Genomic DNA, 12,337 nt, shown 5'->3' on the forward strand with positions numbered 1-12,337 from the left:
ATGGGGCACCTTATCTACCAACTGAGCTAAACTGGTGACCCAGTTGTGGTCACATATTTTCCAATGATCGATATCATTCACAGAAGTATCAACAAAGTTTGCAAACTACATTTCCCCTTTTGGCCTCTATGATGCACTTAAGTGCCTCTTCTTCTCCTCTATCCCTTTTTCCAAGCCCAACATGGTCGAGGCAGGCGGCTGTCTAACATGTGTCTGGTTCTGCTGGAGGTTTCTGCCTGTTAAAGTAAGTTTTTTATTATTATTATTATTTTTTTTTTCTATGTCTCCTTGAGAGTTTCTCAATTTGTTATTAAAATGTATATTGATGTCTACAAATTAAATTAAGTAGTTCTTTCAGGTTTGGATCCAGTCTACTGGTTTTTATAATTGTTTTAAATCAAAAGACAACATTCTGCCTGTTTCATTAAGGTATGCTGTAGCCTAGCATGCGTTCTTTTTATTATTCTCAATAATGAGACTTAATCTGAAGAACAAAACTATAGTAAAGGCAGATGTCTGTCTAACATAAGTCTGGTCCTGCTCGAGGTTTCTGCCTTTTAAAAAAAAGTTTTTCCTTGCCGCTGTAACTAGCTAAATACTGCGAGGTGCAATGTTCATAGTGGATTAAGACGAGAAAAGATAGAGTCCTGTCTGTAAGAGGGAACTCGATCGTATCTTGTCTTGATGTCCGGTCTTTGTTTAGAATTTAACAGAGTACGGTCTAGGCCTGCTATGTTTGTAAAAGTGTCTTGAGATAACGTTTTTTGTGATTTGGTGCTATACAAATAAATTGATTGATTGAAGAAAGTGTCTGGTCATAATTTAAGGCACAGAGGACATTATTCAAAGTGTGTTATTAAGCTCCACTACTAAAAGCCAACATACCAGTGTTACCAGATCCTGGTGAGGAGTTGTTCTCATCATTGTTGGAAGAAGAGGAGAGAACACCACCAGATGTCTTCTCTGACTTGTCCACTGTGCTGCTCAGCATAGACCTGGTGGAGGGATGGGAGAGTGGGGAAGAAAGAGAGGCAGAGGGAGAAAAGAGAAGAGGAGAGGACAGATAAAGAGTTCAGAAAAGAAAGGGAAGAAAGTCGAAGATAAGGGGAGAGAAGGATGAGGGTGGGAGAAGAAAGGGCAAGGTAAGCCAAGAGAGAAAAAGAAGTATATAAGAATCGAGAAGATCACAAAAAAGTAGAGACAAAAAGGAGGGGACGAGGAGGGACAATGAAGGAATGATTGAGAGGAAAAGGGAGATGATGAGGTCATGGAAACAAATTCAGACAATAAGAAAATAATTGAAGTGCCCTTGTGTGCGTTTGTGTGAGCACTTCTTTCACATTAAAAAAATGTGGATTATTGTAGATTAATAAATGTTTCAGTGAATTTTTAATCTGCTTGCACACAAACGCACATTTGGGTATTGTGATTTTGATTTCCCATCACACACACACACACCACCATGCAGGTCAACCTCCACACCAGCACTTTCACTCCCTGGGATGCTTCCATTTGTTGCTAATCTCTAAACTCCTGATTGGTTAAGCAGATAAATCCATCACCAACCAATTATATCCCAGCTACCCCCCCCCCCCTCTCCCAGCCATTCACAACAAGCTCAAAGATCAACTACTAATAGGCTCCAGTCTACTGATTGGCAGGCGGTTTTGGTAGAGCCTGGGGATTTGAAGGGATTTTTTCGGTTTTTCGGGCTGTTCTGTATCTCACCTGCTCCCCTCATCCCGACCCTCTCCCTCATACGGACTCCTCGAAAAAAATCAACACAAGTTTAGTCTTTTTGAGGGCTAAAGGTAACAACTGGACTCTTAATGAGAGATAACAGGTAAGTTAATCAGCTGTATGAACACAGTTGCTCTGCTCGCCATGCCTGCCTGAATGTTCCAATCCAACCACAGAATCTGTAATCTCCATTTCAGCTGCTGTAATTCAAATCCAGAGCCACCTGAGAGCTTCACAGAACACAGTGCTGTTCACAATGCCAGTCCACTCTGTGGGAAGTACTGCATTAATGCTGCTCGATGTGAGGAAATCAAAAGGGTCCAATGGGTTGGAAAGGTGAGTGAGAAAAGGATTGGGTTGAGCCGGCTTCTCATCAAAACATGAACTCTCTAAATCTTTAAGTTGCGTACAAGAGATTATTTTATTTAAAAAAAGAAGTGTCTTAACTTTATAGACTCTCAAACTGCTGCACAATCAAAAGTAAGTACGTGTCTTTACAGGAAGTCCTAATAGAACCACAACTACTTGCATGACTTCCTGTTGTGACAATGACTTTCTGAAACACGTGTGTACCTGGAGGATAGGTGTTTCTGAGTTAGCAATTTTCCTTTGGTTGAAGGAATTTTGCAAACTTTCACAATGTTACCCAATCCAGCCTAATTTATTAATACGGAGCCCCTGAAGTCCCGCCAAAAAATATATATTTATCTTGTGCGCAGGAGATAATTATATTGCTTGAATACTTCTATTCTATCTATGATATTTGGCTTTAGGACCCTATTTCTTTATACGGTGACCTGATATAAACAAACAGATAAGCCTATAAAACTTGGGAGTAATCCTCTGTTATATTGATTTTATGATTTCAATTTTATGTTCAGTATTTTGTGTTTAAAACTCACAGAAGACACTTTTTAATCTAAGGTCATCACATACCGACTGTTTAGATACTGACGTATGTTTATGATCTTATTGACTGTTTTTAGGTCAGAAGTAGAAAACAGTGCCATGTCTACAAGAGCAGCTATAATTAGAGATGTGAAAAAATATCGATAGAGCAATATATCACGATATTTTGACCTCCAATATGATATCGATATTTCAACTCTTAATATCAATATATTTGTAATAATAAAAATTCATATTTTAGCAGAGTTGGAACTAAAATACAACTTCAGTATTTCAAAAACAATAAAGTGGAAAAGTTGTTTTCAATCAAATAGTTTTGACTTAATTTGTCCTTTCAATTTTGAGTAATATTGTGTGATTTACATATACACCATCCCTACTTGTTCTTAGTTTACCGTGTAGAATATTGCAATATATCACAATATTGTAATATCGTGATACTATCGGATTGTGACCCAAGTATTGTGATGCGTATCGCATTGTTAGGTTCTTGACAATACTCACCCCTAGCTATAATATCAAGTACAATTTGATTAAATTCATGTCCTCCATTTGGCTTTATGTTGACAATACTGAACTAGTTACAGAGCTTCTAATTATCTTGTGCGAACAAGATTAAAAATATTCTTTTGGGGACCTCAGGGTGGTGCATTTTCATGTGTTGGTTTTTAGAAATGTTCATCTCCTAGTTGTTGCGTATCAATAGTGTGAGCACTAACTTGTATTTTGATTTATAAAAGTGCTCTATTTCCTCATGTCTAAAGTAGAACTGAAAAAAGCCGGCCCAACCAAATCAAATGGATCTTAAATAGGGATGTAAACAGACACAGAGTGGCTTGGAACAGAATACAGTGTGATCCAACAAGAAGTTATGTTAGGGGAAACAAAGCAAAATGAAGTGGCTTGGGTCTAGATGAAGTGGTTTAGGTCTAGATGAAGTGGTTTAGGTCTAGATGAAGTAGTTTGGATCTGGATGGAATGGTTTGGAACAGAATGGTCAGCATGGTGAGGGCGAGTCGTGCAACTTAAGGAGGTTAGGAGCATTAATGATCCCAGCACTGCATTTAAACCTGTATTAGTAACACTGTACCTAAACATAGGTTTTTAACACACACAGTCCTCAGAAACACTGTAACTACTACCTATATAACACACGTTAACACACACACATTTCTCTCTCTCATACCAACAGACGAGACACATAAAGTAGACTCGACACAGAAACGAACAACGAAGGACATAAAACAGTGAAACACATGCAGACAATGGAAGGAAAGTGACACACACATGAGAAATTAAATAGTGTGGAGTCTTAAATTCTGTTAACAGGGGAGGCATCATTCCTGTTTTGCTCCTTTTTTTAAAAATAGACAAAGTAAAACATATAAAATCTCCTGCAAGACAAATGGTTAAAGTATATCATGTGGAAAATGGCAAGTGAGAAAGGTAGAAAAAGTAACACAAGATTGTTTTAATAATAACGGTACATTTGTGAAAAATGTGAAATTCAGTTGTTCTTGCAGTTTGCATGCCCTGTATGATTAAGCTGTTTATGAGGGGATGCAGAATGGCTCCCAAAGGAGGGGTGCTGTCACATAAAGGCAAAACAAAAGGACTGGTGAGATGATTACTCAGACTCCATTATATCTCAAGTGTCTGAGAGTTAAGAACTTTCACTCCAAGCTACATAAAGTGCACTCTAAATACATTTAACCTATTTATATACTCATAGTTGACCCTTATGTCTAAATAAATAAAATTTGAGGATTTATGAGAATCATTATGGAGCAAAAAGTACACTCCATGTGTTTAAACTGAGTAAACTAGGGGGCACTATGGAGCATGTACTCGAGTGAAACCAATGAAATCATACATTTTTTGCCTTGTCTGAACTTTAGGCAAAGTTTGGTGAATTTTTGAGCATGTTTAGGCCTCCAAATTTAGGTTACAAGAGGCAGGAGAAAGAAAAATAAAGTGTGATGTGCAGCAGGATCTGCCTGTGCACTAGCCATTACTTTGCCCATATTGCGAGCATACATTTGTATTCTTAAGCACAGAGTACATTGCAGTGCTGCCTTTCACCAGTAGGTGGGGCTATGACTATAAGGGAGCGATAAGCTGCAGGTATGCTTATCACATATCATTATAGAAGCAGTTCTGATTGCAAGCACATTAAAAACTGTTTAAAAACAGTGCTCGGCCCTAAATATGGTTTCAACTTCTAACCAGCAGGTGGAGCAAATGTTCTGATAAAAAAAGGACTCCACATCCAGGAAAAACAACAAACTCACTCATCAGGAAGTGTGAGAGAGAACTGTGGTGGTGCAATCTGTATTCAGTATGTATAAGTGTAAAATGTAATGCGCTTTACATCTGCATGCTGTGCAAGTATCTACATATGCATATAGAATAATGCCTCTTTTAATGTTCGGGTATGTCCTTGTAGATCTACATATATGTGTATGAGAAAGTGCGTGTGTGTGTGCGTGCGTGCGTGCGTGCGTGCGTGTGTGCGTGCGTGCGTGCGTGCGTGCGTGTGCATGCGTGTGCGTGTGTGTGTGTGCATGTGTGTGTGTGTATGTCTACAGCATTAAGGTCTTTTCCAGCCAGAGTAGGTCAAAGCCATCCAGTTCTGCTGCTGCTGTTAGAGAGCCATTGCCAGAGTGAGAACAGTGCGATGAAAGAAAAGAAGAAGAGTGCAGCCTCCAGAAAAGAGTGCAGCCTCCAGAAACACTGCAGTCCCGTCCCTCCTCAGTCCTCTCATCATCTCTACCTCCATCTACAACTTTAGAGCGGCAGCCAGGGGCTCATCTCTACAAATGGCTTACACCGTGAACTAAAAGCACAAGTCTGTATTGTTATTTGATTCAAAGGACCAAACTTATGAAAGCAGAGAGGTGAGATGGATGATGGTTAAAGGGTTTTGAAAGGTGACATTAGCTTGGATTATGGTTATCGTGGGCATGTGACACAGCAGGACTCAAATGCCTATTTGGGACGCTTTAAGTGAAACATTTTGTCCCATTGTCTCACTAGTTTTTATGACTTGTAGAGGAAGATATCCATTTAGAGCAAAAAGGTAACTTATTGTGAAGCTAAGAAATAGAGGTTAAGAGTTAGAAGGGAACTGTTTGATCTATAACACCATTAAGCCTCAATCTCTATCTGGGGTGCCACACGCTAAAACGACTACACAGACTACATGGTGATAATATGGAAGGGGGATGTGGAGGAGAAGCTTGGGAGGAGGGACGATGGAGGGACATACAGGAAAGACGGGTGAGGTGTTATTGTGCCACATGATGATGGGGTGAGTGAGTTAAGTGAGCGGGTGGCTTGGTGAGGGGGGGAGGTTAGTAGAAAAATAAAAGCTAAATAAAATGGGCCATAAAACGGCACTCAATACCAGAGGGCGCAAAAAAGGGGGCCAACCACAGAAAAAAAAAGGGGAAAGATAAGGCTCAAGGCACAAAGGAAGATTTTAACATAAAGCGTCACGAAACACCAAAAGGGGAGAAAAAATATATATGTAAAATATATATGAAAAAGAGGATATACGTATATATAAAGGGGTTATATTTAACGTCTTGATTGTTGCCTACCTTCTTGGAAACCTGAACGAGAGATTTCTACAAAAACAAAAGAGGGATAAAGAAAGAAAGAGAAACAAATGTATGTATAAAAACGTATAGATTGTAATATTCCTTTATAGGACAAGCTGCCCTTTGAGAAGCAAACTTTCAAACAAAATGCACCAGGCTAACGGGATGAAGCCACAAGCATAACGCACATCATACAAACAAGGACTAAAGAAAGTCACTGACTTTCAATCAGAGAGGGTTTAAAGGTGGGAGTTATTGGTGAGGATGTGTTAACGGATGTTATTAAACACACACCACAACCCCGAGAGGTTTCTAATGAGCTCAATGGGAAATCCCATTAAGAGACCCTGTTTGGACAAAGTCAAACCCGTCCCCCCCCTCCCTTCCCGACTTGTAATGAAGCCCTCGTCCAAACACAGAGCAGTCCTGGGTGATCTAAAGAGAAGTGTTTGTGAGGTGAGAAGTTCAAACATGATCAACACAAAGAGAGAAACACATCCTATACACATAAACACATTTCAAACGAGAACAAAAATAAAAGCACAGGATAAGAAACAACTTAAACTTTAACACACATCAAGAAACTTAATCTGCTTCACAAGGAACAGAACCCACATGAACACACACACACGCACACACACACACACACACACACATGGATGTGTGTGAAGGACGCAGAAACATCTATCTGCAGACCAAGCTGGAAAGTGCAGTGGTGTGGTTAAACGATATGTTAATAAAACACACAGCTTCAGAGAGTGTGTGTGTGTGTGTGTGTGTGTGTGCGTGTGGTCAAACTGTGCAAATGAAACACAATCTCTCTGTCTACAGCACCTCTACTTCCTACTAGCATGCCAAGTTGTGTGTGTGTGTGTGTGTGTGTGTGTGTGTGTGTGTGTGTGTGTGTGTGTGTGTGTGTGTGTGTGTGTGTGTGTGTGTGTGTGTGAGTGCATGCATGCATGTGTGTCAAGGTGTCCCCACTGGCGGTATTTATAGTTGAGGGAAAAGTGATATCTCCGGTGTAACCATGGATACTGTCGCCACGGAGCTACAGTATCTCTGAGTGGGAGGCCTAGAGAGTGGCTGTGCCTGTACCTTTGCCTTTTAAATACACACACACACACACACACACACACACACACACACACACACACACACACACACACACACACACACACACACACACACACACACACACACACACACACACACACACACACACACACACACACACACACACACACACGAGCATTCTACATTTTCTTCTTTTTTTGAAATAACAATCACCAAAAATAACACTGTTCACTGCTCTCTCTCTCTTAGAAGTCTTCTCTTTTGCAGTCTCTGTCCATTTCACTTTCTCACCCCCCCCTCTCTCTCTCTCCCTATCCCTCTCTCCCTCTCTCTCCCCTATCCTTACACACACACGAAAAAACTCATTCAGAATGAACCTCCAGCTGAAACCAAAAATATCTCATCCTTCGCTGCTCTCTCTGCTCTCTTCAGTCTTACAGTGCTCGCTTGGAGCTCTCTTTTTTTAGTTGGAGCCACCTTTTAACCCCAACTTGCTGTCACTTTCTCTCCTCTGCACCCTTCACTCCTCCAGGCCTCTGATTGCAACGATGGTGAGCTTTGCAAGGATTCTTTTTTGTCTCCTATGCTCTCATTTACGTTTCTCTCATCTTGCAAGAGCTGTAGTGCGACTTCCTCGATCAGTTGTTACTTGTTTCTCTGAGTTTAGTAGTTGCCTATAAAGTTGTTGTAAACTACTCTCCTTGGATAGTGATATATCTAAATCTAACTCAGTTAATGCCAATCTAAATAAATCCACACAGGTTAAGCTATTGTTAAACTGGTGCCCATGAGAGCAGCTGAAATCTGCACTAGAAGTCTGATCCCAGATGAAAACGGGGCCAGAAGTGGAACCAAAACCAAAATTACCCCCTAGTCGCTGCTGCTCCAAACTAAATTACAGAGCAGACACAGCTGTTGCCTTCCTCTCCCTTTCTACTCCCAGATCAGCAGCAGTTCAGTGACAGGGGTGAGACCTTTAAAAAACATCTCTGAAACCAGTGATGACATGGACTTAGTGTGTTGTTCCTGAGAGGACATGAGCATGTAAAATGACTTGTAACATGAGTGCATCATTCTTTGTGTGTCAGGCTGAAACCTCCATTCTCCTTAAAAACTTTACTTGTGGGAAAAAGTGCTAAATAAAAAGTAGAGCAGCAACGACCACAACTGCTCAGTCGCCCTGACTAAACTACCAATTTCTTGCTTCTGCCCCATATCCCGTCCCATCCTATCTGTCTTCCCTTCATCCTCCCCCATCACCACAATCACAGAACATACTCTTTAACTGTTTATTTACATTTTTAAAGCTACTGCCTCTCTTTTCCGGTACTCACCTTCGTACAAACTTGGATGTGAACTTGCTGAATATCCCTGTAGCGCCATGTGCCCTCCTGGCCTGGCTGTTACCATGTGACAGTGATGGAGATGCAGGCCCGCCAGTGTAGGCAGAGCCCTGCTGGTCCCGGGCACCCCGCTGCTGGCCTGCGTGGAATGTGCTGCGGATGCCCACCCCCCTGTTGAAGTTGGGACGGTCTGACTGGGCAGCGCTGCTGATGTTGTGGGCAGATGGAGAGGCACCGGGTGCCCGCTGACTTGGGGCACTATAGAGGAGTGTCAGGATTTAAGAGGAGGGAGAGGTGGGAGGAATGAAAAAGAAAAGGTGATATAGAGGAAGGGGAGGGTGTAGATGAGCAGTTAGTTGGATGTGGGGAAGACAGAAGAGGTGAGAAAAGATTGAAGAGGGATTAAAAGATGGAAGGTGTGATCAGAGAAGAAGCAGAGAAGAGGAGGTGTTAAGAAGAATTCAGAGTGACAAAAATTGGGAAGGTGACGAGAGAGAAGAAAGCAGGGAATAAAAAAAGTTAAGAGGACGGGCAGAGAGGGATGATGTTAAAGGAGGAATGGAAGGACAGATAGGTGAGGTGTGCACAAAGTAGAAAGAAAGAAGAAAGGAATAAAAAAAGGGAACGGGTTCAAAGAGGAGAGATATAGGAGAGAAATACAAAGTTAGACAAAACACAAAAAAACCCTCCATCTTACCTCAGTGTGAGACCAAACAAGAGTTCAACGTCTGCTCACCCTGATGTTCACACAACCACTGATGTCAACAGAGTCAATATTTAAGTCAGCATCAGGTCAGTGAGGCACACACATATACACACACACACACATACACACACATAACTAATCCTCTTTGCCTAACTGTAGGGCAAAGCATCAAAACTCTCTCTCACACTCACACTCACACACACACACACACACACACACAGAGACAGACAGACACAGACAGACACAGACACACTGAGCTAAAGCCATCTAGGCATGAGTGTGTAGCCACAGTATGTCTGCAGAAGAAGGCAAACACAACAAACAATGACAGAAGCACTAAAACTGAAAGAAGTGGAATAAATAGGGAAGTTAAAACAAATGGACAGTCTACTGTAGAGGGCTGCAGTCAGACTGGTGTAAAGGATGTGGATACACTAGTATGAGAAGTCAACATCATCCAAAAACTCAATCCTAACAGGACACAAGCAGAGTCTGTAACTCACAGACTGTAATACGTGTTTATTTAATACTCACACTCATTCAACCAATGGGTCTGGTTAGTAACTGATATTGTCTTTTTACAACTAACACCTAAAAGAAACGTTGTATTGCTGCCAATCTGTCGCCCAACACTGAAGTATCTGTTTTGCTTCTGTTGCTGGGAAACAACATTACCAATCAAGTAATAGGGGCACAATTTGCAACCTTGTGGTTTCCACTGCATTTTACTGTATTATATAAGGCTTGTTTTCAATACAGGCATCAGGTTTTTAAAAACGACATGTTCCATTTAAGGTAGATATTAGGGATGTAAACAATTAATTGAATATCGATTAATTGATTGTTAAGAACTTACTTGCAACACGCATTTTTGTTTTCAATTTTCTGTCACATGGAACAAACGGCATGTGGTCTCATATTTCATTATCTATCAGGGAGGTGTTTTAAGTTTAAAGCATGTTTTGATGTGAATCAGCTGTTAAAGGTGTGCGCTTTTTAAAGAGGATCAATAGGCAACTGCTGCCAACAACGACACGGACACGAAGGTTGACAACTTTAAACAGGTCAGTTCCCCACCTTTGAATACAAAGCTCAACAGACTGGTGGGAATTGCTAGTGCACTGTTTGCAGAGCAGCAACATCAGAGCCGTCTGGGCTTTTCTGCCGCTGGACTGATTATGACCTGGTTGCGCTCCCGGCTGACACCTGACCACTAGTTAAGACTATATAAGACTATGTCCACGGAGATTATTTTTATGAGCCTGCTTGTTGATATTTAGCGTGTTAAACATGTTGTACGGGAGAACGGGGTTGGTTGTCACACTTTTTACTGTTTTGATGATTGCTCATCATCAAAACATCTTTCAGTAGTCATTCCTACATTAAATTGAAGCTTCAGGTGTTGGCTTGAAATGTGTATCCCTCTCATTTTCCTACTCATTGTAACAAAGAGGCAATTAACTATCAAAGACACTCTGACACATTGTGACAACCAACCCCATCACAGGGATGGTTGTCACACACTATGGGGTTGGTTGTCACAAACTATGGGGTTGGTTGTCACACACTATGGGGTTGGTTGTCACAATGGTATTTCAATGGGAAAAATCTTTAAAAAGGGCAAGAAGGCAGAACTAAATTTGAAAGTTTAATTGCACTGACAAGTGACAGGCCTACATAACTTAATGCATTTTAACATAAAATGAGCAAGGAACATGAACAGGAAACACATCTTTAGTCCAGCCTATATAACAACATAAAGAACAAAACAAATAGGCCTAACAAAAATGGCCTACTCAACTAGGCATTACATGTGACAACCAACCCCAACTGAAATGTTTTGCTAGCATCAAGGCTAACAACCATCTAACAACTACTTAGCTAGCTAATAAAAATCTAAACTATAGCTTTCCCCTCACACTTTGTAAGGGTAACACTTGTTTTGTTATAAACCCATTGTTTAAAAGCCTAGAAGAAAAATACTGAGGAGCTGAATATTTACAGTTTGACATGAAAAACACAAAAAGTCTTCTCACCTCAAGTTCAGCTGTCTTACTCAAAAGAAGACTATGTATGTATGTCTAATTCTGGAAATTTCCATACCCCAATTAGAGAGATAGCACCCTCTGGTGGTGAGATATAACGAGTGTGCCAACCAACCAGTGTGACAACCAACCCCGTTCTCCCCTACCTGTATTCAATACCGTCAGTTATGTACATTTTGTTGCTGTGGAAAATATAATTTAGGGGGAACCGTATTTGTCATTGTTTTTGACTGAAGAAAACTCAATGGTATTTTTTATTGATTAATAGATAATGGATCGTTAACATTTACAAAAATCGATCACAGGAATACTTAAAATTTACATCCCTAGTAGATATTCAACATTATACTCTGTTGCATGATAGATTGACCAAACAAACTTTGGGAGTGGGCAGCAGCTCCATGAATCGTCCCATGCACGCCTCTGATACAGTTGAGCGTCCACAGAGACACAGCACAAGGCTTTTCACAGAATCAGTCTAGCTGTGTGAATGTACAGCTTCAACACATCTTTTGATTTGATGTCGATGTGTTCAGGCTGTGCATTGAGGACGAAATATGCCTAATAACACACACACCCAAAAACAAGTTTTTTCATTGTTTCAACTGTCTAAATAAAAGGTTATCAGGCATACATGGCTCTGAAGAAAGTTGTGTTTTCATGATGCAGCTGGATGATTTTCATCCTGTTTAAGAAGACTGCACCTTTACTTTCTCCAAATATTTAGCAGCCACATTGCTGCTGCACTTTCTTCATGCTGCAGCTACATCATGAAGACGTGTGAAGTACTCTTCACTTTTTACAATACTACTTGAGAAGTGTTTCACAAGGGTAACTAGGGACAGCTGCCTACAATAGGGATGGATAGGACTTGAGGACACAGGCTGTTTTCTAAGATAAGGTGCCTGGTCCTCACTC

At 40.8% G+C, this 12,337-nt stretch overlaps 1 protein-coding gene across 39 annotated transcripts in view; it reads right to left on the reverse strand.

The window, feature by feature from the left end:
- Positions 1–12,337, reverse strand: part of mark2b (MAP/microtubule affinity-regulating kinase 2b) — a 69,559-nt gene that overhangs the window by 2,751 nt on the left and 54,471 nt on the right. For 12 of the 39 annotated variants that reach the window (XM_034676329.1, XM_034676346.1, XM_034676353.1 and 9 more), the window contains 2 exons: positions 8,660–8,926; positions 886–995 (listed from right to left, as the gene is read on the reverse strand). In XM_034676329.1, coding sequence (XP_034532220.1) covers positions 886–995; positions 8,660–8,926 — 377 coding nt within the window. Of the gene's footprint in view, positions 1–885; positions 996–1,728; positions 1,768–6,251; positions 6,279–8,659; positions 8,927–12,337 lie in introns of all 39 variants that reach the window. The other 27 variants (XM_034676342.1, XM_034676316.1, XM_034676315.1 and 24 more) reach the window with 4 other exon arrangements.

The sequence above is a fragment of the Notolabrus celidotus genome, chromosome 23, assembly GCF_009762535.1.
Source record: "Notolabrus celidotus isolate fNotCel1 chromosome 23, fNotCel1.pri, whole genome shotgun sequence".
In the NCBI taxonomy this organism is placed as follows: Eukaryota; Metazoa; Chordata; class Actinopteri; order Labriformes; family Labridae; genus Notolabrus; species Notolabrus celidotus.